This window comes from Poecilia formosa, unplaced genomic scaffold, assembly GCF_000485575.1.
Source record: "Poecilia formosa unplaced genomic scaffold, Poecilia_formosa-5.1.2 Scaffold215, whole genome shotgun sequence".
Classification (NCBI taxonomy): domain Eukaryota; kingdom Metazoa; phylum Chordata; class Actinopteri; order Cyprinodontiformes; family Poeciliidae; genus Poecilia; species Poecilia formosa.
In genome coordinates, this window is record NW_006800154.1 from 76,807 (window position 1) to 104,737 (window position 27,931).

The 27,931-nt window shown below is 38.4% G+C and overlaps 2 protein-coding genes and 1 long non-coding RNA gene across 4 annotated transcripts in view; 1 reads left to right on the plus strand and 2 right to left on the minus strand.

Annotated features, from left to right (window-relative positions):
* Nucleotides 1–166: 166 nt before the first annotated feature.
* Nucleotides 167–10,792, minus strand: LOC103148919 (calcium-binding mitochondrial carrier protein SCaMC-1-like). 2 transcript variants are annotated; one of them, XM_007567914.2, is made up of 10 exons: nucleotides 7,544–8,227; nucleotides 7,270–7,396; nucleotides 7,095–7,182; nucleotides 6,897–7,008; nucleotides 4,950–5,108; nucleotides 4,710–4,862; nucleotides 4,498–4,605; nucleotides 4,214–4,381; nucleotides 3,952–4,102; nucleotides 167–2,143 (listed from the first exon to the last, which is right to left on the minus strand). In XM_007567914.2, the coding sequence occupies exons 1-10, from the start codon at nucleotides 7,775–7,777 to the stop codon at nucleotides 1,962–1,964; spliced, it is 1,482 nt and encodes a 493-aa protein (XP_007567976.1). In that variant the 5' UTR covers nucleotides 7,778–8,227; the 3' UTR covers nucleotides 167–1,961. The 2 variants fall into 2 exon arrangements, with proteins under 2 accessions (XP_007567976.1, XP_016535065.1); XM_016679579.1 differs by lacking the exon at nucleotides 7,544–8,227 and adding an exon at nucleotides 10,709–10,792 and having other exon boundaries at nucleotides 170–2,143.
* On the plus strand, nucleotides 10,775–18,222 carry LOC103148920 (protein FAM102B-like). The gene is made up of 11 exons (XM_007567915.2): nucleotides 10,775–10,943; nucleotides 12,211–12,331; nucleotides 12,492–12,521; nucleotides 12,887–13,003; nucleotides 14,060–14,106; nucleotides 16,063–16,166; nucleotides 16,301–16,396; nucleotides 16,506–16,716; nucleotides 17,108–17,244; nucleotides 17,487–17,550; nucleotides 17,810–18,222. Exons 1-11 carry the CDS (start codon nucleotides 10,798–10,800, stop codon nucleotides 17,850–17,852), a joined length of 1,116 nt encoding a protein of 371 aa, XP_007567977.1. The 5' UTR covers nucleotides 10,775–10,797; the 3' UTR covers nucleotides 17,853–18,222.
* Nucleotides 18,223–22,139: 3,917 nt separating this feature from the next.
* Nucleotides 22,140–27,931, minus strand: part of LOC107838128 (uncharacterized) — a 7,442-nt gene continuing 1,650 nt past the window's right edge. Inside the window, exons 2-4 of the long non-coding RNA XR_001664191.1 lie at nucleotides 27,087–27,091; nucleotides 25,843–25,848; nucleotides 22,140–25,503 (exon numbers count right to left, since the gene is read on the minus strand). This is a non-coding gene — a long non-coding RNA (uncharacterized LOC107838128). The remainder of the gene's footprint in view (nucleotides 25,504–25,842; nucleotides 25,849–27,086; nucleotides 27,092–27,931) is intronic.

The following is a 27,931-nucleotide window of genomic DNA, read 5'->3' on the forward strand; positions in this document are numbered from 1 at the left end:
GCTCATACTTATGTCTCTTCACCGACTCACTTCTTGTTACTTAGAAGGTCTGATAATTCAGAAAATGTGCCAACATTCCACTTTTGGGTGTAAATGCTCCATGATTTCTACTCCATCCAGCTCTAGAACCAACGCTCTGAGGACAACACATCAGAGAGAAACACTCTTTCAACTCCACCACATTTATTTTACTCTTAATTACATGTCTCCATGCAATATAAAGCTTTAATGCAACTGATATTGTTCTGTTACAAAGTTCAAAAATTTTCTTCCAATTGTTTACAATATTTTAGATAAAAACCAGAGTCTCCTGGTCTTCATCAACTTTGACATTCCACAAAAAATAAATATGCAATCCTGTTCACATTTTGGTAAGTCCAACTCAGTCCACCAAAAAAACCAGTCAATTAAAAAGTCTGAGAAGTGAAAACAGCAGCCCTTTGAAACGCTGTCAGACTGGGGGGAAAAAAACAAAGAAAAAAAAACATCACATTTTGTTTTTCAACCTTGTAAGCTATATTTCCATTAAGTTAAATGAATGTAACAAAAAATAGCTAATGCATGGAAATGTAGTGGGGGATAGGGAAGAAACAATAAAATTAAAACAAATAAAATGTGACAGAAAGCACTGTAAACTGTTAATTAATCATAAAATGTTGCACAGTAATCACATCTCAGAGAGAGCAGCCAGAGCTGTCCACAAAATCTTCCAAACTGACCTATTATTCATTTCTTACTCTCAGTTTAGCATTCTCTGTCAACAGTTTAAAGCGTGTCTTTTTTCAGTTTAAGGTAGCTAACAGAAATTCAAATGTTCTCTTGTTTTGGTCTGCCAACATTACAGTACAGTATTCTAATAAAAGCAAACCTTACATTTGTATGGAAAATCTTCTTGATTGAGCCTAAAACTGCTAACTGTTGATGTACTCTAAACCCTGAAACCATAAAGAGACAATACTGCCATGTTTGCTTTAAAAAATAAATAAATAAATAATCACTACTCATATTTTATCTCATTAAGATAACAAAAAGCTCTCCCTGCTGTGCATGCTTACAGTTTTTCTGATTGAAAATAAGAGACACGAGACACAGTTTGATCTTTACAGGTATTTCAGTCTATTAACAGTTTTTGTCACTCAGTCCAATAAATAAGCATACCTGAAAACATTTAGAGATACAGTACATAAATACAGTTATAGCTAAAATTAAAAAATAAACAACTCATCTCCGAGGTTTGCATCAAGAGGCTGTAAGGCACATGTAAATAACTATGAAATACACAGGATTTCACATTGCACGAGAAGTGTGTCATTACGCACACACAGTTCCAGTGTTTATAGGTATGGATTTTTGAGGCCTAGTTCTGTTTAGCTGACAGCTGCTGGTTGGAGCCCCGCTTGTCTGAAGCTGATGCCCTTAGTAGGTGAGGTGTGTTTTTTAAACGTAAAAGTGAGAAATTAGATCTCCAGTGTGTGGACATGTGCCCATTTAAACAAACTTAGTGTTACTTTTCTGATTCTGAGTCTAAGCGTAGCTTAGGATGCAATCCAACTTTTCCTGGAGAAAATATTTTAATTTCAGATATATATATGTAGAAATATTTTTTTAAAAAAAAGATAATCACATTGTGTCTCATTTTTTTTGTTTCATCACAACCTAAAATAAAAGTCTCATAAATAAGACCATTTACTAGGTGTGTTTTCTAATCTACAGAAATTTTCTTTGTCAAGCATTGTTTGTGGACTGTGTGTTAAGGGAGTGTGAAATGTGCAACCTTAAGACTAAAAATAAAGCATGCGCACCACAATTGATTAAAACACTACTGGCAGGCAATTCTTAAAACATACAAACAGCTTTCCATCCAGTGAGCTGATAAAGTCATGCGCTGTATGTTAGGGAGATTTGTTTGTCTTCAAGTCTAACAAATGCTTTGAGTGCTCTTCCCCTGCTGCTCGCAGTTATCATTTTGAGAGCCCCAAGCCAGTCTTCATGTACTCGTAAACCACATAGCTAATGCTGACAGCTGGAATGACTTTCATGAAATTTGGCAGGATGCCCCGGTAGAGGCCAAAGAAACCATCTTTGGCTACAATAGTCCTCAGCAGAGAACTCATGGAGGGCTGGTCTGACACATCCAGGGACGCTGCAAAGAAAGGAAATGAAGCACACATGAGAGCAGCACTGCTGTCTGCCATCTATCCGAGAGTTAGACACTGGGAGGTTTTACCACACTGGTGGGTCCGCTAAGCAAGTTTATAACAGTTTACAATGAGCCGAGCCGTTGTGTGATGCTGTCAGTTGTTTTAGAGTTTACGACAATGTAAAAGGTGGTTTACAATAGGACGGTTCATTAAATCTTTTCATGAAAGGATTTTTTTAAAGGGATTCTCAAACAGATAGGCAGACCCTACTTCTGCATCTCCCTTCAAGAATAGAAAAAAAAAACTAACAGAAGGAGAGAGGAAATCGTGATGGTTGCCATCTCCCATGGGATATTTCTTACCCATGATGCATCAATTCTGACTGAACATTTTGTACCCTATTTCAAGTAACTTTGTACCGTACTTCTAATCTTTTATTTAGTCGTTTGCTTAAAAGCAGGAGATTTCGTTTTAATCACCAGTGATAATCTGTCATATTTAAGAGATAACTGGCTTAACAGGAAATCATACAAAAAATAAACAGAAAGAGACAGTAAAAGAATGTTTTCAGATAGTGAGTTTACGCTACAAAAGATTTTGTTTAAGTAAAGATAAAACCAGTCATACTCCGATGAAGACAATGGTCTGTTTAAGCTTTGTAATGTTAAATAATTTGTTTGTGCCATTAAGCTAGCTAGAGGATCATTGTGTAACAAATTAAACTGATAGTTTTCGGGTTTAAAACAATCTTTCTGTCCATTTTTATTTGTACTATCCTACATTAAGAATAAAAACAAAAATAAGCAACTACAAATAGCATTGCTGACACAAATAGGTAAATCATACTTAAGGATAATAGAAATGAAGAAACATAGTTGATACATTTTCACATAAAATAAAAACACAAATAAATTGCCAGAAAACAATGGATAATGTAATCGTTCAATTTAACATATCAATGTCCAGAACAGAGACTGGCCGCACGTCTCTAGTGCAGCTCTTTTGTTTGAAGTTTGCATAAAATATTTGGGTATCTTTAAAAAGGTTTGACCCAATGTAATCAACTTGCTTGCTCGGGCAAATATTACAGTGACGGTCACATTTAATGGCACCCACAGCAAAGATGTTTAAAAAGCTTTAAAATGAATCCGTCCACTACGGCAGCATTATAATCTCACACAAAAACACGTGGAATAATTTACCAGCACCGCTGATGTACGGATTTGAGAAGGAGCTTGTAACTTTTCTCCTCTACGATTTCACAAGTGCGAAGGTTTTCAACCTTCAAGGTTTTAGCACAAACTCTTAAGATGGCCAAAGGTCATTCATCCCAAACAATCAATTGGCTTGTAAATAGCATCTTAAGGACACTTGAAAGTCCAATCAGGTCACTTTTTGCTGCAGATAAATGAGCATTAGGTGTTTTTTTTGTTTGTTTTTTTTACCTCTCATGCCATCCTGCTCACTCTGTGTGGTGGCAAGATAAATATGGGTCATTATCCAGCTGAGTGGCCAGTGGCAATGACAAATGGGCCTCTCACCCCATGGTTAAAGGAAGTCAAAGATTATTTATAACTTTAAAAAAAAAAGCATGAATAAAAAAAAAATGCTTCAGTCACTTAAAAAAAGAAGTAGTACAGGCACCAATAATTGTGCCAATGGCATATAGTATATCCAGTCTAACTTTTTTCAGATTTTGAATAAAAGTGCTGAGAAGTAATGCAACAAGAGTCTACAAGTAACAACAATCTACAAGTCATGTTTCCATTTTTCATCTTTACCCCTATCACACGGGCAGATTGATGTTTACCTTGCGCCTGCATCCGTGTGCGTATCAGTGCCAGGGGATAGCTGGCGAGCTGGCCACATGTGCAGGAGATAGTCCCGCAGCCCAGCAGCACCAGAACTCCAGGGTTGGCCGAGTCTTTGGTGTGGTGCGACAACCAAGTGTTCTTCAGCGTCTGAGGCACGGGAGAACAAAAAAAAATGCTTAACTTGCAGCACAAAATGAAACAACCGGTCTTTGTTTTTCTCAGACTGTTATCCATCTAGACATGCGAGACTGCGCACACCTCATAAACAGCGAGGTCTATCCCAGCGTAGGGAATAATGCCAATTAAGTTTGGAATGTAGCCCTTATAAAAAGCGATGACACCCTCTTTCCTCAGGATCTTCTTGGCACAGTCAAACATTCCTGCGTACTGGCCAGTTTTCCTCAAGGTCAACCGGGTCTTTAAAACCTTAAAGAAAAGCAGAAGAAGCGGGAAAATTTACAGATACATGTTCTTCTTTTAGAATAAAACAACTAAAGAGTGAAAGATCTCGAAAGGCGGCATGACAAAGCAGTGGCTTGTACCTCCATTGGGTAGATGGCTGTTTGTGCTGTGGCCCCTGCCATGGACCCCGCCATGAACCTCTTATGAGTCTCTATCTTTGTTCCCTCTGAAGTTAACAACTTCTTATACTGCAACAGAAAAAACAAACAAACACAAAAGCCGACGTAACCAAAAAATGTCATATTTACCCATAAATATAGTCACAAATATGTTTTAAGATGTGGGTCTGAACTTGTTCGTATGCCATGAATTTGAATGCAGTCTCAGGCGCGATCTTTAAAACGTTGATCCCGTTTCCTCTCCACAGTGACGTCAGACCTCCTTCTACAATCATCTGTCTGAAGCCTCCAATCAGGCTTATCTTGTTGGCTGCGGACGAGTGAACCTGTAGGGTAAATACACACGTTTAGCTAACTAGTTTCGCAGTAGCACACCTATTGTTCCATCAGTCTCTCTACCTAGCATCGCTGACCTGCATGAAGACCTTGAGTCTGTCCAGAGGGGCTGTGCCCGTGCGAGAAACGGCGCCTGCCACTGCACCCGCAACCAGCTGCTTCCACCACTCGTCTGACCGCTTCTCTTCCTCTGTAAACTCATCCGGGATGGACAGACTGTCACCGATGTCAAGCACCTAGAAGTTAAACAAGCATTTTCCCCCAATATTATTGATCAGAATTACGCACCGACCGATTTGGTTTATGTCAGCCATTAAGTACAATCTTGTTAAAGTACATTTATACACATGTGCTTATGCAGTTTATACAGAGCAAGACAGAAGCTGAGACACTCAACAGCATGAATGTCATGTGAGTTTTGTCCTTTAATCAACAGTTCCTTTGTCCACAACGGCATGATCAGAAAAAAAAAAAAAAAACACCTTCAAAGACATTTAAAAACAAGAATTGAGAATTGTTTGAATTTCTTGTGTATTTACTCCAGTTCTCCATTTCAGTTCCAAAATCAGTCTTACCAGTTTTGTTGGCACATCCAACTATGTCTGGGTTTTTGTCAGGTAGCTGTTCATTTGAGGTGAAGTTGTAAAACTTAGGGGTACACCAAGTTCTTTGTCATTCTATACAATTACAAAACTCAACAGTACAACTGGAAGGAAAATAAGTCCTCAGCAATATTCTACCACCGCCATGTTGATACTGTGTTCTTAAGTTTTGAAAGACTCACCTTGACTCCTTCAAACACCCTTGTTCCCACTCTGACAATGTAAGTTAAACTTTACCTCCTCTGACCATAAAACGTTTCAGAAAGAACTCAGCTTGTCCATGTGGGCAGCTGTAAACGTCAGCCTCAAACTCGCCTCACTGCAGACAGTGCTGCTAGTACTCCAGTATCGTTCACTTTCTGATAGACATTCTCATTAGACATGCTAAACAATTTCCTTTCACCTGAGACTAACATACCGGGTCAAATAATTGACACTTTAGCACAGATGGCTATTCCTGCAGGAATAGGAAATATGAAGGCTTCTGAGACGACCTCTACCTAAATCTTATTAAAAATGGATTAACTTTGTTAAGCAGACGGCTCTGTAGCTGACAACAAATAAATATGAATTACCTCTCTAACGAGCCTGCACTGTAAATTGTTGAGTTAACAGCGTTTTCTGACAAGAGAGGGACATGCAACACTGTCTGTGTGGTTAGTGAAAAAAAAAAATCTGCAAGCTCAACTTCTCCTTTCTGTTTTCACAGTTGTGTAGCAACTATGTTTAAGTCTCGTCTGACAACATTTGCATTACCTTGAACATAAAGTTTTAACCGGAAAGCCGATACACCAGGAACCTCGCACGGCTCTAGCAGTTTAAACTTGAAACAGCTCACAAAAAGGAGGGAGGAACAACAAGAGGGAGTTGTCCTTTGATTTGAGCCAACAAAGTTATGGCCACTGAGCTATCTGAACCTTTGGCTGACAGGCTTAAGCTGTTTTAGATAAACAAAGCTAATGTTTTCCCGAAAACATGAAGGTGCCTTAGACAAAAAGAGAAAAAAAACAACAACATTGTTTTGTGGCTATTTAATGCAAATCTGTTGCGAAACGAAAACGGGGGTTGCAGAGGCGGTTATCTGTCCTGCAGTCACGGCTGTTGCACATTTCAGTGTGGTATGCAGGGAAATATTCACGGACAGGTTCTGTCAAGAGAGGTTCTGTGAAGTGTGGGTAACCCACCAGTCCAAACATTAGACCACTACCAATTTAGAAAGAAGCACAATAACAATCTGAGAGAGAAACACAACACGGTGCTGTGGCCTAATAAAGGGAGAGCTGCTCTCAATTGTGAACTGAAAAAAAAAAATCCATAATATCTAACTGAAGAGGAGTGGAGGACATGCGATTTATTCCACTGCAGTTGCCTCAGAGTGTGGGCAGAATGGGCCTCACAAAGTGTTTCTGTTTCCAGCCTCACCGAGGAGTGCTTCCAGTAGCGGATGATCTCTTCCAGGTTGTAGGCAGGGTACAGCAGGAAGTGCTCTCTGAACTCGTTCCAGTCAACAGTCATGGTCCCATCGATGTCCATGCTGAAAAAACACAACCTTTTATTTATTTTGTCCACTTGACACGTTTTAAAAACCTAGGTTGCAGTGCATAGAAGAGAAGGTCAAACCTTTGTAAAATCTTCTGGGCATCCTCCCTGCTGACATGTATGCCCAACTCTGCAAGAGCCTGCTGGATCTCTGTGGCATCAATGTGTCCTGACACACATTTAAAAAAGGAAAGATCACATGAAATATCATCGTGCAAGTGGCATGGTGAGCTTTCAGTGACTCTCCGTCGCTTACCGTCGTTGTTTCTGTCCAGACTCTTGAAAGTCAGCAAGAGCTTCTTCTCATGATCCTTCAGGTATTTGGTAAACTCATTGAAGTCCAAAGATCCATCGTTGTTTTGGCCTCCAGATGACACAATTTTCTACAGGAAGAAACGAGGAAACATCTAGAATCAGTCAGGCCACACTCTCACAAAATGTCATCCTAGAATGAAATCTTGCGAAAGATCCAGCCCAAGACTTGAAACTTATATGGGTTACAGTGCACTGGATCTCCTGCTTCGAGTTACCTGAGCAGCACCGTGGCGAAATATCCCCATAGCTTTGAGGCCCACTCGTAACTCAGCCACATCCACCTTACCATCTTTATTAGTGTCAAGTTTATCAAACAGAACCTGGTAGGACCGCACACTGTCGGCATCCCAGCATAGGGCACTTGACAGTAAAGAAGTCCGTAGCGCTTGATACATTGCCGAGCTATTGTAGAAGCAGCGTGCAGACGCACCGTCCGTCCGGCAAACCATAATCTGATGATTAATCCATATTGACAATCATTCAATAATCCCACTTATAATCCACACGCGAACTCCTCGATGGCGATGACGGAAAAAAAAAGAAAGAGAGAAAAGGTTCGCTGGTTACGGTGTTTTTGCAGTTTGTCTCCAACCAAGGTGTACTCTGCAACCAGCGCTTGTAAGGAACTGCAGCAACCGAGGGCGGAGCTACTGCTGCTGCGTGTCTTCTCGGTGCTCGCTACGAAAAAGCGGGAAGGATGGTTGAAAAGGGACCAAATAAACCTCTTTCCGGATTAGCTGCGTTCACTATCTGTTTCACGCTCGTTAAAGTGAACTTGTATCTTTCACCGCCGCTTTTTAGTGCGATATGTTACCAAGCCTTTCCGAGGAAATGTAATCTGCTTATCTGGAAGGACGTGTCAGCACAGAGAGAAACACTGAGCGTTGCAGTTTCATAATGGCAGTCCTGCTGGATGCCAGCAGAGGGCGACATTTTATCATTGAAGAAGTAAAGAGAAATGGACGAAGATAAAACTAGCAATACTACAACTAATAAAATGAAGTGGCATAATCATAGAAACCATGATTATAAGTAATGTTTGCATTCCATAGCAATGCAGAGCAACATTAAATAAAGTCTCAAAATGTCGAAAAGAATAATAAACTAAAAATTAATGTGTCTACAATAATGATTGCAACAATACAATCTAAACATGATAACATACACATTTTCTTTAATTTCTTCTTTATTGTTGTTATTGTTTTAACAAAAGTCTATTGTATGTTTTTTTTTCTTTCCTTAAAGATACAAAAGCTGCAATAACCCAGTTGCATAAATGTGAATATGACTTCTTCATGTCTCATTTCTTTTTGGACCAAACATGAAATGTCTTCAGTCCGGTTACCTTCTACTTAAGGATTTAGGACAGTGATGTTTTTGATGACTGAGAATCATCAGAAACGTGGTTGCAGTGGTTGGAGACAAACCACTGCAACCACGCTTTTGATGATTCTAATCCAAAACATGATGATTGATCACATGGGTGCACAAATATAAACAAATGCTATGTTGAAGCACCTATTAATTGTCAGGATTCAGTGTCCTTTGGTAGGAGTCTGTCACCATTCCACATCTCCAGCTGTTGGCCTGCTTTTCTTTTCAAAGCCTCCTGAAATGTATTTGATTTTGAGATATCTCACAAGAAATGATATGTCAGAGTCCGACTTTGTTCAGGAATCAATGCCTTTACCAAAGTTCAATTTCATTCTGCGAAGTGATTTTGTTGTTGCCTTGGATGTATGTTTTAAGCAATTGTCGTGATGACATATATATATTTTTTAACAATTTACCACTTCCTGAACGTTGAGAAAAATCTCAGTTCCATCTTAGAAGAGGAAAGCGCAAAGTAAGACGCTGTCATTACTATTTCTCAGAGTGGACATGGAGTTTTTTTTATTTTTTTTGTTTGTTTGTTTGTTTGTTGACATGTAGTGTTGTTGTTTTGTGCCAAACAGATCCTTTGAAAATCTGAGCCAAAATCAAAAGTCTGGTTTCTTCAGATCACAACATTATGTTTTGAGAGGTGTTGGCCCGGATTGGGTGAAAGAAATTCTTCTGCCCTGTTCCTGAGATATGAAGAGCACAGGATAACATTTCACTCGTCTTTTACACATGTAAAATATAGAAAAAACAAATACTCTCTATACTCTTCTCCTTACTGATACCTTAGTACAACAAGTGGCTTTTGACCTTTTGTAACCCCTGTACAACCAACGTCTTTAGCCAAATTATGAAAATGAGCAAATAGAAAATCTTAAGAGGTCAATTAAGCTTTGTTTCAGATTAAATATTCCTGATCTCACATGGGAACAAAGAGGAGATGGTGCTAAAACTGAACCAAAAAGGGCTTGACAAAATTCAAGAGTGTCCACAATTATCCAACCAGGTTATTGAAATTGTTTTAGCTTTTGCTTTTATCTTCTTAACAAATGAGAAAAAATATCTTGTTTGTCAAGAGAAAAAGATTTTGAATGATTTATCACAGTCTCCGTTTCTATAGTCCAAAACCTGGAATTTAAACAGTGATGTGTTCATTTCTGAGAGCCACCATAAGGTCACCTTGTTTGGTGTTAACAACCAAACAAATAACAGTATTTGTCAAGGCAGAGTTCTGTTATGCTGGGAAAATAAAGGAGTGTGTTTAACCCAGGCTGGCTTAAAACATTGACCATTATCATATGGGGGCTAGTGACGCTTTTAAGCAGAGTGAGACTTCTTTGTATTTGTGAATGTTTGTCAAATGTGTATCTAACAAGTATAAATTAGAATGTCCCTGAAAAAGTTAATTTATTTCACAACCTTACCTTAAAATGTAAAATTCATGCATTACTTTTATTTGCTACATAGGGTGATATAATTTTGATGGAAAAACTCAAGTTTAAATGCAAGAGACCTATGAAATAAGATAAATAAAAATCGATTTGCAATATAGCAGTATTATGTTGCATCCTTTACAATCCTTTTGTATTTTCTTTTGGGTTTTTCTCAAGCCATATATAAACGTAATTAGTAATATCATTAAACGTTTGATATGTACATTCCTCTGTGTATAATAACCATACAGTTTCATTTAAAAGTATTTTTGTCACTTGACATTAAAGATGGGCATCCCCATTTATCTCACAAAGTCCCAGTTAAGTCACAGGACTAATGTCACTAGAGTGCATTAACCTGGAAACATCCCTTCGGTTACTTCTTCTTTCAGTTGGCCGATTTTAAATAGATTTATTTTAAACTGAAGATTTATAAGTTCGGTGTTTTTCTTTGTCCCCCGGTACGTCCAATCAAATCCCGGGTTTTCCCCACGTCACAAGTGGTGGGTGGGAAGGAAATGTTTTAAACTTTGAATCCTGTCTGCGGTAGAGAGCAACTCAACTCACCCTCATAGCTGCGAGGCGACTCAGTCTGTCAGCTTCTCCGCTTCAAAGGCTCCTCTCATTGCTCCCAGTCGTCCCACCGTAGAGTCGCCATGTCTTTCATCCTCATGAAGAAAAAGAAGTTTAAGTTCAAAATAGACTTTGACTTGGAGGAGCTGTCGTCGGTTCCTTTCGTAAACGGAGTTTTATTTTGTAAAGTGAGACTCTTGGACGGAGGCTTTGCACAGGAGTCGTCTCGGTAAGGCTTCGCTTCTATTTATAGCTTAAGCACAACTAACCTAAGCTACAGTAAAATATGTTTTTCACCAATTTTAAATCTAGTTTGACGGATTGTTTTCTTGTTTGGTTTTGTTGTTGTTGTTTATTTTTTTCAGTTGCGCAGTGGCGTTGTTTCATGCGGAACATTAATCCATAAACACTTGGCTAATAACTTCACCTAACATTCAGCATTTTGATACTCACCAACAGCTGTAGCCTCGTTGACAAAAACGGTGGCAAACTTTATTTTAACTGGAGACACTTTATGAAGTTTTGAGTTCAGTTTTTTTTTCTTTTCCTGAAGATATAGATTTATACTAGCCGATGTTTGCTATAGCTGGTTAAACCAGTTGCTAAGCAACACGCCTTGGAGCATCTGATACTTTGACTCAGGCCAACTAACTAGCTATAATTTTAAAAGTTTTAAGACAGGAAATTTATCTATATTATAATTAGAATAGGCAGTTCAGGTGTTAAAGAAATACGGTAATTTATATTGAGCAAGAAAAATCTGATCAATTCTTCAGTCAATAAAAACAATATCAATGCAACAGCATTGTTGCAGCTGATTCATTTAAACAGAGATTTCAGAGATGTCCAAACTAGACAAGTGCTGTAGTTGTTGGTCCTGATCTTGAACTCAAGGGAACATAAAATAAAAGTCAATATGTGGCATGAATGTAATCAAACCAATCTAACAGCAATCCATAATTTCCTGTACTGAATACAAATCACGCACCATAAGCCTTCTCCTCCTTCTTTCTCTGTCTTTGAAGTTTATCATAGTTATTATGTGACGAGGTGTGGTACATACTGATTTCATACCCAAAATGACAGATAGTCCCTCACACATTAATATATGGCGTCTTATGAGTCACTAATTAACCTAACTCGCCTATCTTTGTGCTGCCCCAAATTCCACGTGAAATCCCAGAGCAGAACAGATAAATGTTTTTTTTTTTAAAAACCCAAACAGGTCAGGAGGTTCAAACCAATTTTGATAGCCAAAACAAAATCAGACTTTTACTTTCATTTTTTTAAAATTCATTTGCGTATTTCTGAGTAGACTGAATGGCTTCACATGCACTGCAATCTTGCAGTTTATGTGACACACGTTAACTGTTTGCGGGTTTTATACACCTACAGGAATTCCAGTACCCACACTGAAATCAAGCTATAGATCCTGCAAATGTTTGACAAGATGGTCTGTGTGTGTTCAGTTTGTGAAATGTGCCCTTGTCTCCCAGAGAGCCTGTCCAAGCCAACTGTGTGCACTGGAAGAAAAGGTTTTCTTTCATTTGTAAGATGAGTGCCAACGCAGGGACGGGGGTGCTGGACACCTGCATGTGCCGAGTGTCGGTACGAAAGGTAACGTATCAAAAACGTAAAAAAAAAAAAAAAAAAAAAAATCTGTTTTCTAGAACTGAGTCCAGGATTTTTTTTCCCCCCCAAATAAAATTCTGTTAATTTATTTTAATGTTTAAACTGTGATGCAAATTATAGTGTTGCTCTGTGTTTATTTTTTCAGGAACTCAAAGGGGGAAAGTCTTTTGCAAAGGTAACATTTGTTCTCTAATGACATTAAACATGTTGTTGACAAAGCACTTCCAAATACTGGGTAATACAGTTGAATTAAAAAAAACAAGTAATAATTTCTTTTAAAAAAATAAGTGGAACAATTTTTTGTAGCTGGCTGAGTTCCCTCCCCCCCCAGCTTTGGTGACTAAGTCGAAATCTGACCCTTGTTAACGAGTAACTTTAATGAGTCTCGAAAGTGACTCATCTTTCTGTGTGTATTCTGTCTTTCAACATTCCAGTCCACAAAACTATAATCTCTGCACAAATAAACAGTTACTTATTGATGTCGAGATTTGTGCAGCAGAAGCTCCAATCTCAGTATTTCCACTGTTTGATCACTTCCAGCTTGGATTTGCCAACTTGAACTTATCAGAGTTTGCTGGGTCTGGCAGCACTGTGCGACGGTGTCTGCTAGAGGGATATGACACCAAGAACACCAGACAAGACAACTCCATTCTAAAGGTATGCTCATAAATCAGCATACAACTCTGCAACTCTAACTTACACAGTTCTGGTTAGACTTTTTTCTATCTATTCATCAATGAATTTATTGTAGATTTCTTAAGTCTAAACAGAGACAAAATTGCACAATATAGGTTTAGATATATATCTACATAACAATATTTTGGTAAATGTCCCCTAGCAAATTGATTTTTTTTTCTTTTTTTTTTTTCCGCACTGGTAGGTTTCAGTGTTTCAGACAGGAAATGAGTAGAGAGAGAGGCGTGCAATGCACCAGATTGATGTTCAGTTTCTTTTTGTGTACAAAAATAAAAAACTTCATTCTGGACAGTGTTGCTAACAGAGTTGTTCTTGAACATCCTGACCGATTGTCTTTCTGACCCATATGGACGATTGTATCAAATGAAGCCTGAATACTGGATGCCACGACTGGACAATGAATCCCAAACAGGCTAAACTATTTCCATGTCAGGACAATGTAACATTTTAAAAGACCAATAGTAGATTTTATCCAACTAGAATCCAGCTGATTGGTGCAAAAAGTGTGCAGTCAATGTGCAGCTTGCTTGGAGACATTCATCAAATATGGGGGCAAGGTTATGTATGTATTCAAGCCCATATGCATTATTTTGGCCTTATGCTGCTGACGAGAGAAAATCTAAGACAAATTCAAACATCTGCATTCAGTTTTGTTTTTTAAACTTTGTAGCAGCGTTTTGTGGTAAAAAATTTTCATCTTGCATTCATAGAAATCTGTGACCAGAATAGTACGTAATTAACTTTGCTGAATAAAACTCTTAAAAGATTAACATCTTTTCCCCATATTTGTAAACCTTTTTCACTTTTTCCCACCTATTTCTTCTTAGAAACTATTTAGTGCATGTAAAGCTTCTGAGAACTGAGACGTGTCCGAGCCTGTGACTTGATCAGCCATGGGAATAACTTTATTGCATGCATGTCCTTGCCAAATCATGGGGCTGTAATCTGATGAAATCATATTTTACAAGAGAGTCTAGAGCTTGTCTTGTGCCTCACTGTGTTTTGTCTCGGTTACAGGTTGTTATTCACATGCAGCTAATGTCTGGAGACCCCTGCTTCAAAACGTAAGAGTTCTTCCTAGACACTACTGAGCTGTTTGACTCGGATATTGACTCTGTGTGAAGGCTTTACTTGCACATCAGGTTCTCTGTAGTCGTGGTTACAATGAAAGTGGGTTTCACTGGTGTAAAGGTCTGTCATTGACCACAACGGAAAGTATTTTCATCACATCCTGTGTGTCACCTAAACTTAAAACACACTTATTTATTGCTATAATCACCAACAGAGTTTTAAGTTGGAAAGAATCACTTGATCTTATCTGTGAGCTAATAACGCCTCACCCAGACAGTGTTCTGCCCTGCCTTAACTGGTTGGAAGACTTTCTGCGGGATCGGACTAGCTCAGAGTTCATATTCTGAGAATATTGATTTGTAGCAATGTTTTTCTCAAAGGCTGTGATGTAACATGTGGGGGAAAAAAAGCTGTCTTAGTCTAATATGAGCTTTTCTTTTCCCTTTTCAAGTCTTGTTTGCAGTCTAAATACTGTAGCGGTTGCCGTGGGGACAGCCAAAGCTTAGTCATTCACCCTAATGCCATATTACTCACTGTGTAGGGAGAGCTAACGTGACAATGTCATGTTCCTTCCTTTGCCACTTTTTTTTTTGTTCTATATTTTAGTTCAAATGTAGGTTCAGTTTAGAAGGTTGTGATCACACAAGTACTTCATTGGAAATGAACAGGATGTAGTGTACTTGGAAGTTATTTTAGGAAGAGTGAGTGAAACCCTTTTTATTTTACTTTTTATTTAGTTTTTGTTTAGTTCACCAGAAGTCCCAGAGTGGAACTCACTATCAAGATCCCAGAATGAGTTTCTCTAAATGGATAGCAGATGTTGCGTCAGCTCGCTAGTCAAAATGGATGTTGAGGGAAAACAGCTGGTTGCTGTCCGTCTAACTTGTGGGGAAACAAAGTCCCAGTTTAGGAACAACACACGTGTAACTGGATTACATAAAGCAATATTTTGTTTATGTGTGTACTATAAATTCATAAAGCTTCTAAAGGTTTAGTTTGTTGTGTTTACAGGGAGCTTGCTTGTCGAAATAACATAAAGTGTTAAAAGTTACGTCTCTGTTTGTATGCACTTGCGATTTAAAAAAAAATGGGGTGGTGTTTGCAATGACCTCAGAACAATCCTGTTGTATGAAACATCCTGTTTCATACAACAATCCTGTTGTATGAAACGGCAGGCGTGGCTGCTCTTCCCTGAGGCTTTTCATTGAGAAACTGTCACGTCAAGCAAACTAAATGCTGCTTGTAGAGTTTCACATAAGTTGAAGTTTGGGTGACTGATCAAAATGTGAGACTCCCACCATGCCACCTTTGGATGATGCTAAGATTGTGATTCTTTAGGTTCCTCCTCATGCAGGTTAAAGAAATTCTTCAGTTGTCTCTGGCAGTCATTCGGTGTTGCTTAAATGCTTGCTGCCTATTTACTCAAAGCTCTGCCTTGCACCTCAAGTCCCCAGCCAAGATTCTGCCTCACAGAGCATCTCTACCCGCTCCGTTTGTACTCAACTCCTCCAGACTAGTGGCAGCAGCAATTAGTTAAACGCCTGGTGGCATCTGCTGAGATGATTATAGGAACCACTTCTCAGTTCAACACTCTTAAGAACAGTTGGAGAAGCATTGTTGCAATGACTAACTGAAGGCGGAGTGTCGTAAAGAGACTTCAATGCGTCAGATTTATTTTGTGTTATTTTATATACATAGACAACATTTTTATAACAATTGACGGTGACACAGTTGGCTGGCACCATGTGCCTGGAAAATACATAATACCAACCCTTGAGTAATAGCTACCCACATTGAACCCGTATTGTACAACAATATTCTGTATGAAAATCTTTTTTCACAAAGCAAAAATATAGATAGGGGGGGGGGGAATTAAGATTCTGCAAGTAACTCCCATTTTTCACCAAAACCCTTTTTGATGTGTTTTGACTGGCTTGTCTCTGTTTTAGTCCGCCGTCTACAGCCATGACTCTGGGAATCCCACCAGCAGAGGCAGAGGGTCTGCTTGAGGATAGAAAAGGAGGAGACGTTCGCACATCACATTCAGGCGCTGGTACTTAGATATTCATACGGTCTGCAAGACAGGAGATTTGTTGCATTAATTGATTCATGATTTTTCTTTTTCTTTGTTGAAATAAGCTCTAGACAAATGCTTTTTTTTTCTTTTTTTTTTCTCTCTTCTTTTAGGAACTCCAGTAAAGTCGAGATCAGTCCCAGATGATCTGATTGCATTCACCCACTCCAGAACATCCAGTTATGCAAGTCAGCTCTCAAAAATGTCAGGTATCGTAACAAAGATCCGTCCTGTTTTCAGCAACAGCTACATGATCAATGCGACTCAACGCCCGTTTTAAATGTGGTCACTGTATAAGTTCTGGTTATTTCCTTACAGGCTATAGTTCAACCTATTCAAGCTCCACAGATCTGAGCCACAGGCGGAACGGTTCAGGAGGTTCTGCCTCCACAGGCATCGGTAGCATCGAGCCCGGTGATCAGCAGGGGGAGAGAGGAGAGAAAGAAAACAGGACCACTCCCACTTCCACAGGCTCTCCAACCTGTTATTTTGCATGTGAAAAACTCTCCACGCCAAATAGAGCTTACAGGTAAAATGCGCTGCTGCTTGTCTGGATCAGTATCTAACGCAGTCAGTTTGTCATGTTCTGTACCCATACATCAGTGTTTGGTTCAGAGCCGTTTCCATGGAATTAAAGGTTGATGGGTGATTTTGGATTTACATCAAATATCAGAACAATTACAGAATTGTTATTGAAACTGGTTATTGTTATCCTCTTATATTTTCTTCTATTATTGATTAATGTGTTAGGAAAGCTACCTTTACACTAGACTAAAATAATAACCAGATTTTTACATATATACATACATAAAGATCTCCTTTAGAATTCCGTATATTCCATATGTACATATTTTTAAACGTTATACCTTATAAAAACATTTGCTTTATTAACCGCAGATGTTTTTCTCTTTCCTTCTCAGACCTCCAGTAAAACAGAACTCGGTGGAGAATCAGCTAAAGCGAGTCGATGCCACGCGGGTGGACGCCGATGACATAATAGAGAAAATCCTGCAGGGCCAGGATTTCAGCCATGGCTTCTTGGATTCCAGTGCAGAGGGTGTGTATCTCTAATCCTGGTGTGGAAAATTGCTTAGCATCTTACTGGTGTGATCAAATTACTTTGAGGTGTTGAAATACAGGGTCTATATGTGATCCAAACAAGGTTTTGCAGCACTCCGTAGTTGTTTATTCCACAGAAAGTTCTTTTAATCATCGATAAATTCTGTGACTGATCAGTGGAGCTGATTATGATGAAAGATGATCAGTGTTTTCTCACTTGTAATGTGTGTGTTGCTGCAGAGGAGGGGCTCAGCTTGTTTGTTGGACCCGGTGGAAGCACAGCTTTGGGAAGCCAACACATGAGGTGGGTGTGGTTATGTAACACTGGCTATTTACTGTAAATATGCAGAAATGCAACAATATGTCAGATAAAAGATCTAAAGAGGAAATGTTGCATTTTTTATTTATTTTTTTTACACAAATCTTCTCACCCCATCTCATGTCTAATCCGTAGAAACTCTTTGGTAAACGTATAACAGTCCATATAAAAAAAAACAAAAAAAAAACAGATCAGATATCAGCCCTAATTTCCCGCCATGTAACACACTGGCATTCTTTTCCAGGGTCGTAACCGGAGCCTTCGAACAGGTGGTCATCAAGCAGTAGGCTTTAGCAGGCATGCGTTTTAAACAAGAGGAACTACTTCTCCGGGGGAAAAGGAGCATGGCCGAGCAAAGGAGGTGCCAACTGAACTTATTCCTATCTGACATCAGGAGATTTTATTTCTGTTATGCAACATTTCCCCACATGACCTGTGCAGCATCTGTTGGCCATGAAAGCCCCCTGGTGTTCAAAATGTGGAGCTGAAGGACATTAGTGAAACTTTTTGTGCGCTGATCACTTTCTTTCATCTTCCATATAAGGACGTTTGGTTCAGACTGTCAGCATTTAGCTCTTTGAAATTTGGAACTCAAATGTTTGTCTGCCCATTCAGTGATTTTTTTGTTTGTTTATTTGTTTCATTTTAAACAAAATGTCACTCCCTCTGCACAGAGAGACCTGTATGTACCATTAATCATTATATTTAGTATTTAAAGCTTTAAAAATTCTAACTGTCAGAGCTTTATGCTGGAGTAACGTGCCATTTAATCTGTAATGTTAAAATGTTTAGATTTTTGGCTTTGGTGGGAATTGCAAAGTGACATTACTTTTTTTTATTTTTCTTTTTTTTTGTTATGATCAAAACTGACAGTAAGATGCTTATTCACCTTTGTTGCAAGATAGCTATTTTTAAGTAGCACAGCTTGGTAAAACTGAACACCTCTCACCTGGTTGTGAAGGAGGACGACAGCAGTTAAAAATAACCAAAGGGTTCGTTCGTTCAGTTTGTTTTGTTGCAGAAGTATATCTGTTTAGTCTCTAAAGTTATGTTTAATAGTATATTTGTGTAAAGTATTTAAATGTGTCGGAGCCGAATGTAAAGGTTGTAAAAAAAAAAAGAGAGAGCAATGAAAGCCATGTCTGTTTTATTCCATGTTGTCTTAATTTTACTGTAAGATTTTTTAAAAGGAAATGTAAAACTATATTGAACTCACATTAGACATAGTCTGTCACCTACTGAACAATTTATAGTCAATTCTTCTTTAAATAATTAAAAAATATAGTTTCCCTAAATTGAGAATTATAAAATAATACCTTTACACCAGAATAAAACAATAGTGGGCTTATTAAATGGATCCTACAATAAAAGTACATAAAAGCACCAATAAATTGGCATTACACATACAATTGTAAGAAAAAAAACAAACAAGAAATGTTGCATGAAACATTAAACATAACATCTTATTAAAAACCACCTCAAAGAAATCAGTGCCACCTGCTGGACACTTTGAAACCAGCTTTGGACAAAAAAGGAATAATGGCCACTTAACTTTGGAAGTCAAGACTCGACCTGTTAGATATATTTTAGGTTTTTGATCAAAATGCTGCTTTAAATGTGCTTACTTATATGAAATGTATTCTTCTTGGTGACAATATTTTCAGAATATAAATTTTATTTTTGAAAAGCTAACAGCAGATGTGACAAACATGCAAACCTGTGAGCAATATTCCTTAAGTTGGTTGTCCATCCCCCAGGGGGCGGCACCGCCCCCGTTGAGAAACCCCGCACTATGCACAACTTCTGAGTGTTCCCAAGAGCGGCATTGTTTATTAATTAATCAGAAAATAAGTCTGATTAGTTAATAATCAGACTTATTGTTTGGAACCACTTCCAGAACTTAGGATGCTGAAGTGACTAAACTTTCATCAGTGCAGACAGAACATCTGCATAGTGCAGCATGAGATTAAAGAACATTATTATTTCTACAATATTCCAGTACTAGCAATTGCCTAAATTATTTTATAGTGGCAAATTCTGTATGAATGTTGTCTTTAAGTTGTGATGCTCGTGTGCCACAATTTTTGAAAATGTTCAACAGACCTTGAGGCAACCTGGCACAGCTGTGTCAAATTAGGCTACAACATCCCTGTCACTATATATTTACTGATATAAATATATCAGTATATTGTTACTTCTCAGAGTCTAAACATTTGAAAAACTTGAATTCATATCAGGTTAGTAGTTTTACTGCAAATTACTAAAGCAATCTACATTTTCTCAAACAGAAAAACAAAACGGTATAAAAATAAGGATGTTTTTTTTTTCCTCTTCACTGTCTACAGTCCTTTACATTTTTACTGTAGACATGAACCATGAGAATACTACATGCATCACAAGCACTAACATAAATGCCATCAGGACAGATGAGGATACAGGGTCACCCTATTGAGAGTAAAACTCCCAACGCAGGAAGATTTTTTTATTTTCCAAACAGCAATGCTTGTCCCTGCCAGGGCCTGACTTTAACAGAGGAGGTGATAAAAGGCCCTGGCGGTGACAGACTTCTCCAAACTAAGTAACCCATACAAAGGCCAGAGGAACAGCGACAGCCTCCCAATGACCCCTGGATGAGCTGACCAAGTCTTGTCCCAAGCTGAACCGCCCATCCAGCATACTTTGACAGGAAGTAATTTTGGGAGAACTAAAAGGCACCACAGGAAAAAATGAATTCATAAACACTTGGAGCCTTTCAACAGTATGTATTATTCTTGATCCATTACAACCATATTATCAATGTCTTATATTTGTTTTTGTTTTGTTTTTGGGGTGACGGGGGTGATATGTTGGACTAATGCAAATCATACGAAAAATAATCCATGGTTTTCCGGGGTTTTTTTTTCTTCTTGTGGTTGGTTCCATATGCATTTGGATTTATTTCTCTCAGATCATTTTAGTCCTTTCCCCTTGGTTTGTAATTTCTTTGTGTCTTATTCACCTTCCCATAGTCTGCCTGTTTGCTCCCCTTGTCCCCTGATTAACACATCTGCATTCAATGTCATTCTATTCCTCCTCAATATAAGAGTATAAAGTCACTGGTCTTCATTGTTCATTACTAATTCATCCGTCCATTCTGCTCTGTGCTGCTTGATACTGCTTCTGATTTATTTTTAGATTTAATTGGTTTCATTATTGTCAGTTTACATTTTTGGACTCGGGTTTTCGGATTGGTTTTTGTAAATTTATTTTTGTATTGTTGAATTTTTGTTGTTGTTGCTCTACTTCTGCATCCCTATGGCTGCTTTTGGGTCCTCCAGAACCATCATCGCAAAATATTTTAATGCCATAATAAAACTGTGTGCTTCGCTGCAGTCACACAATATTACTTTATAGCTGTAATTGGTGGCTTCATATACTATCACCTAGAAGAAGCAGAGCTTCTTTAAAAGTGAGTTATTCGTCTTTAGTATATTTTAATGTGTCATGTATGCCTTTACTACTCACATATATGGCTAGAGATTGATTTTTCTTTAAAAAGATGATGCATAAAAGCCTTTGCAGGCTAATATGCTAATGTTAGCATGGGTCCAACATTAGCTAAAACTGCCACGCCTTTTACTTGAGAACCTTTAATGTTTTTATCCATTGTTGTGGGAAAAAAACTTTTACCAAACACTGTTCAGGTAAAATCACTCAATCAGGTTTATTTATGAATTGTGCACAACTCAGAGGACAATCATTAAGGAAGCAATTCTGGATGGAAAGCTCTGCCAGGCAGAGACAACACATGAGTCTTATATAAAAGGAAATTTCTACAATTTTTATGGTGACAAATGAAAATATTATCCCATACATTTTAAGACATTACATATTTATTCAGTCATTGAAACATTATTCTGTATGATGAAACAAAAGCATATACGCAGGATACGATAAACCTACCAGCATTCATCCCTTTATTGTTTTGCTTCTGTTAGGTAAGAAAATTTACCCTGCAACCTCTCCTTGCCAGGGAGACGATCTTCTATATGTTTTGTCATCTTTCACAAAACTTTGAAAGGAGGAAATTGAAATAATGTATTTGGAAGTAAAGTACCAGAGGAATACCAAACCGTTTTCTAAGGAATATTTCTAATTGCTTAAATAAGTAATTATTTTAATCCCACATGTCCTTGCATGCATTTCAATCCTTAGACATCTCTAACACGATAATTATGAATAATTTCATTTTATGTTCCTTATGTTAATGAAAATTTAGGTTTTACACAAATTTTAAATCCTAAATTTAAATTTAAAGTTTAGGTGATATTAAGTCATCCTCTTATGAAAATATAATTAAAATTTAATATAATCTCATCCTCTTTGATTTTAATATGACCCACGTTATATTATAATCAACAAGTAAAATTTTTATGTTGCCCCATCTGATTCTAATGCGCCCACTTCAAAATAAAACAAAACAATTTCAAAGTGATCTTCATCCTCTTTGATTCTAAATAAACCAAAGTTATAAACAAACAGGCAACATCTGATTTCATCCTCTTTGGTCAAAATTAAACATATGAAAAACCAAGTAATTTCTGAAGTTGATTTTCTCTTTTAAATGCATATTTAAGGATAACAGAACAGTGTAAATCTTCACTCTCCGCTTCCGTCACTCGCCAGTGGACCAGCAATAGTTCTTTGAGTGGAGAGTCTTTCAGAAACATCTAAACTCGCTGTTCCTCTGGACATTGACCTCTTTGGTGTCAAAAGCTGAAGTACTTGATTCTTGGTAGAGTGAAGTTTTGCTGCTCACTCTGTTGCTGTTTCAGATTTAAAGTCATGATTTAGATGGACATTAGAGACAGGTCGTCCTTCACAGTGGTTGATGTGGATTCAGGTTGTTCCTTCCTTTACGCCCCTCTCCCCCACTCGGTCTCGGCGTTGCTGCAGCCAAATCCTCCCCCGTCTCTCTCCTCCGGCTTCCTGGCAGTCCAACTGGTTCTGGCGTTGGATCTTTGGGTTGTCCAGATCGTCCCTCAGGAAATGTCCATGTTGTCCACAGATGACAACTGTGGACAACAGTTCAGAGTCTTCTTCTCTCACAGCTCCGAAGCATGTTTAGCTTTTCTTCCTCTATGCTGATACTGGACAGCAGACCAGCGAGGTTGTTAAAGCTCTCACACAGTTTTCAGTCCAAATGCCCAACAGGAGACCAACAGTTGTCCCCTGGAGGTGATGGAGGTCTTTTTTGTCTTCTTGATCTTCTCGATCATTTTCATCGGCTGGTTTTGTAGGAGGGACATCATCTGGTCCATGGGAGGACAGGTTAGAGGACTTGAGGTCAGAGGTCAGATGCACCGTGCGAGGCTCAGACAGAGGGAAAAAGAAAAAGCAAATAGAAATCGATTAGGTTTTGTTTTGTCATTTTCCTTGTTTTCTATACATATACATTTATATTTATGAATCTTATTTTAACCTTTTATGTGATCGTATAGTTTTAGTCATTTATTACCCATCCAGTATTATGGCTCCTGTTTGTGGAACAGTTTGTCAGAGAAACCTGAGGGCTAGATGTTGGTACGACTCTTAGAGCTGCTTTTAGTATGAAAGAGTCCCTTATAAATAAAATGTATTAATTGATTGATCCTTTTAAGTAATGGATTTTTTTGTTATTTATTCAAACACACAAAATAAAAATTAAACATATTAAGCCCTGTAATTTATCAACAAAAGATTTATGTTCAGCATTTTATTCCAAACAATTAAACCCGGAGGAGGAGATTGTGTGTTGGAACCACTTAGACCCATTCTTCTTGAATTGGGTGGCATATCCTCTGTAGACTGCAAATGTCTTCACAGAGTCCAACAAATCAGCTTTGTGGTCGCTCTGCCTCTTAATCCTCTAAGAGGGGCCTTTATTTCCGATAAAGGATTTTAGGATTCTCTAAAGGTTTGGTTCCCTCAAATTAGAAAACCAAAACTCAAGGAATCACCTGCCTTATTTACCTTCCTTGCGGCTCGTGTTTAGTCAGGGTGATAGATTTGGGGTGGAACCCTCCATGCATGGTTAGTAGTTTCTGAGTGTCTTAATGTTGCACCCTTAAAAACTCATATATATTTTAGCTTTTGTGCAACTTTATTAAGCAAAATCCACGGTTCGAACAAACAGCGTGGGTAGTTTTCTCTCTTGTTTCGTAATAATCACAGGTCATAAACTTTAAACTCCCATCATGCATTGTGTCATTCTTAAAGGGATATTATCATGACAGAAATCTATGAAATAAAAATAATATAGTTTGAGCACATATTTAGCCATAAACCAATTGAATTGTTCTAACTAAATACTAAATCAAATAAATGCTTGCCCAATAAGATAACTGTACCTATTAATTAAACAATATCACGTTCTAAACATATTTTCAGGGCTCCTCAGACTGGGGCATGTGGATTGAGGCTGGTAGTCTGGCTTTGACGGGCAATCCACACAGAATACTCGTCCTCACTACAGCTGTCAGAGTCCGCATGAACTTGGTCTTTGGTTTGGCGTGTTTGTCTGTTTACTTGTCTCTTTTGGTTGTTTTTTTCTTTTGGTTCTTTAGTCTCTTGTCCATCAATAAGATAAAGACAGGGTAGTAAAACATTCCTATGAAGGATTCTTTCCCTCCCTTCACCATGTAATGGTGTCACCACATAAACTGGACTGTCTTGCCCTCTTCTTTCTTTTATAACATGCGTTTTGTTTTCCCAGTAAGCACGTATTTTTCCAGGTCCTCCTCTTTCAGATAGGTTTTGGACAAGAACGTGGTCACCAGGTTGAAGTTCTGAACTCCAGGCTTTTCTGTTGTAATACTTTTGTCCTCTTTTACTTGCTTTTCTCATGTTTTCTTGTGCAATGCTGTAAGCTTCCTGCATTGACCTTTGCCATTTGTCTGTATAGTCTTGATGAGACTGTGACTGCTTTTGGTCTTTTGGAAACAATAGGTCAATAGGTAGGACCTTTATTTCTGTTTATTTCTTTAACAGAAATAAAGGTAAAAAGCCAGTTGATTCATGCACCGTTGAGTTGTATGCATGTACTACTTTGTTCAAATAGTCTTTCCAGTTCGGTTTCTGTGTCTCTTCCAGTGTTCTGAGCATGCTTAATAAAGTTCTGTTAAAACGTTCAGCTGGGTTAGACTGGGGATGGTAAGGTGTTGTCCTTAAATGTTGTATCCCACTGTAACTCTGCAACTTTCTGAACAACTCATTCTCGAATTCCTTCCCTGATCATGATGAATTCGAGCAGGGAATCCGAATCGCAGAATAAAGTCGTCAAAGATTTTGCGTGCAGCTGTCTTTCCAGACTTGTTAGATGTTGCATAAGCCTGCGCAAACTTAGTAAAATGATCTACTATTACAGGAATATACTCTACTCCACCTTTACTTCTCTCTAGATGCAGATAATCAATAGAGATTAGTTCAAAAGGTGCAGAGGTTGTAATAGTTTGTAGTGGGGTTTTAGTTTTTCGGTTGGGTTTCTTTTGTTTCAAGCAGCGGCAGACTCTTGTAACATAATGTTCGATCTCTTCTCACATTTTTGGCCAAAATAACCTCTCTCTAGCCAATTGAGATCTTGAGCTTAGCAGGAACTACAAGTTGATTTCTAGTTTTTGTCTTTCATCGTAAAACTCCATCTTTGTCCAGGTAAAGATGAGGCCATTCTCTCAGAAGTCGTTTTACTTCAGTTGGCTCTTTCACTTTATCCCTGTATTTAAATCTTTCTCTTTTTTTTTGCTTTAATGTAATTACTTGTTGTGTCACTTGATCTTCTTGTTGAGCAATTTGAATGTCCTTGACTGCTATTGGCTCAACTGGAGTTGTACATTGAACAGTTAGTTGTGACAGTACATCCACATAGCATGTAACAGCTGAATTCCAGTCAGTATCACCACTGTGATCCCCTTTGCTGTAGTGCTTTACATTCCTCTGTACATGCTGACATTATTTTGTCCGTTTCTGCAGGTTTGTGAGATAGAAAATCAGCATCTCGGTTCACTTTACCAGGCCTGTACTTCAGAGTAAAACGGAAATCAGCTAATTCTGAGACCCAGCGATGTCCTACTGCATTCAGTTTAGCACTTTTCATCACATATGTCAAGGGATTGTTATCACTGTACACTGTAAAGTGTGGGGCATGGAAGAGGTAATCTTGCAATTGCTCAGTGACAGCCCACTTCAGAGCTAAAAATTCAAGCTTCCCTGAGTGAAGGTTGTAGTTTTTCTCAGTTGGAGTGAGTGTACGTGAACAATAACCTATTACTCTATTACTCTTAATGCTCCCTCCTGCCTTTGATACAGAACAGCCCCAAGACCTGCTCTGAGGCGTCCACCTGTAACACAAATGGTTTTTCAAGGTCTGGGTAGGCCATTATTGGTGGATCTGATAAAGCGTCTACAAGCCTTTCAAGTGCCTCCTGCTGTAATGTTGTCCATTCCACAGACTGAGATGGTGGCAACTGTGAAGAACTTTTCTTTGAGGATTTGTTCTTTATCTTTGGATGTGACAACAGATCATAAAGCGGTTTTGCTATTCTTGAGAAGTCAGCTATGAATGATCGGTAGAAGCCTAGAAAGCCTACAAGGGATCTTACTTCTCTGACTGTTTTAGGATTTGACTTTTTCAAAGATTGCACAGCTTCTACTTCTTTTGGATTCATCCGGTATCCATCTTTTGAAATTACACGGCCAACGTAACACACTTCCATCTTAAAGAAATCACATTTCTTCGCTCTGAGTTTGATTCCACATTCTTTTTGTCTTTGTAAAACTTTTCTCACATTTTCCACATGTTGGTCAAAATCTTTGCTAAAAACTAAAACATCATCGAGAAAGGGCACACATATCTCGTACTGAGATCTCCAAGACAACCTTCCATATACCTCTGAAACGCAGCTGGGGTATTTGTTAGTCCGAAGGGTTTCCTCAGCCATTCATAAAGTCCCCATGGCGAGATGAAGGCAGTGCATGCTCGGCTTTCTGGACTAACAAAGCCTTGATGGTAGGCTTTTCCTTGGTCTAGCACAGTAAACCAGGAATTTCCGCCAAGATTTTCCAAAATTTCCTGAATTCTTGGAATGGGATGTCTGTCGGGGTGTGTCTTTTCGTTTAATTGTCTGTAATCCACACAAAGTCGGATGGTAGAGTCTTTTTTTCTCACAGTTACTATTGGTGATGAGTAAGAAGAAGTTGACTCCTGTATCCACCCCCTACTGAGTAGATCTTGAATGTGCTTTTTCACCTGTTGATACAAATGACGAGGGATTGAATTGTATATTTTTCTCTGTGAGATGTATTTTCATCTGTAGATCAGGTTTGCATTCTGTGTCCCACTCATTTTGTGCAAAAACATCACTTTCGTCTCGTAGCATTTTTTTCAGTTTGTCTTGTTCTGCAGTTAAATGTGAAACATCAACTGGTGGATCCCATGTTTGTTTGTCTGTCAGTTTTTCCTTCATTTTCTGGTGTCACTTTCATGTCTTTGGATTGTGCGTGTCCACTTTCACTTTGTGACTTCTTTGTGACCTCTTTTACATCTTGTATGTTATCCACTGTGGATAATGAACCAATTATTGTCCTGTTTTGTACTCTGATATCGTTGTCTGTGTTATTTTCAACTATAACTGAAATCATAGCTCCCTCATCAGCTGGTATGTGTATTAGTTGCTGTTGTATTTGTAATCCTTCTGGCCACGGTGCTTTCATTTGGTTCCAAAACCGCATATTGTCCCTTCAGCACATTTTTCTTGAATTTTCCACAGATTACTTTGAACATTTGACGTTTTGAGATAATAACATCTTGTCTCCCTAGCCTTACTGTTTGATTCTCTGACAAAGATTTGTCTTTACTTAACACAGAGAACACTGCTTTTGCCTTTTTGTGTCCTACGTCTAACGCTGACCCAAGACTATGCAAAAACTTGTTGGGAAGAGTTCTGTCTGATGATATGTTGGACTTTGCAAGTTCTTCTATGACATTGAAACCCACTATTGGCTTGGTGATTGGCTGAGAGCTTACAAGAAATGGTACTAACAGTTCATCGTCTCTGTTCTCTGTAAGACTGAACTCAACTCCTACCCAGCCCTCATAAGGTATCTCAGTCCCATTTGCTGCAGAAAGATCTAAAAGAAAGATATCAAGAAGCTCTTTCACTGATCGAATCTCAGCATCTGGTAGATGTTCTCTTTTCCAGTCTAGGTGCACAATTGAAACTTGTGATCCCGTGTCCCAAAGAGCTGTGACAGGAACATCTCCAATATTGCTCTGGACAAGGTTCTTGCGTCCTATTAGTTTCGCTGTCTTTTCCTGTTTTTTTTTTCTGCACAAGCATGAGGAATCTGGCTG

Excerpts from the sequence above, each read along its gene's own strand:
- LOC103148919 (XM_007567914.2), bottom strand. The coding sequence starts at position 7,777 with ATGGTTTGCCGGACGGACGGTGCGTCTGCACGCTGCTTCTACAATAGC. Across the intron at positions 7,183-7,269 it reads TCTGGACAGAAACAACGACG|GACACATTGATGCCACAGAG; the intron begins GTAAGCGACGGA and ends AATGTGTGTCAG. Across the intron at positions 4,863-4,949 it reads GACTCAAGGTCTTCATGCAG|GTTCACTCGTCCGCAGCCAA; the intron begins GTCAGCGATGCT and ends TTTACCCTACAG.
- LOC103148920 (XM_007567915.2), top strand. The coding sequence starts at position 10,798 with ATGTCTTTCATCCTCATGAAGAAAAAGAAGTTTAAGTTCAAAATAGAC. Across the intron at positions 16,397-16,505 it reads TCAGCTCTCAAAAATGTCAG|GCTATAGTTCAACCTATTCA; the intron begins GTATCGTAACAA and ends ATTTCCTTACAG. Across the intron at positions 17,551-17,809 it reads TTGGGAAGCCAACACATGAG|GGTCGTAACCGGAGCCTTCG; the intron begins GTGGGTGTGGTT and ends ATTCTTTTCCAG.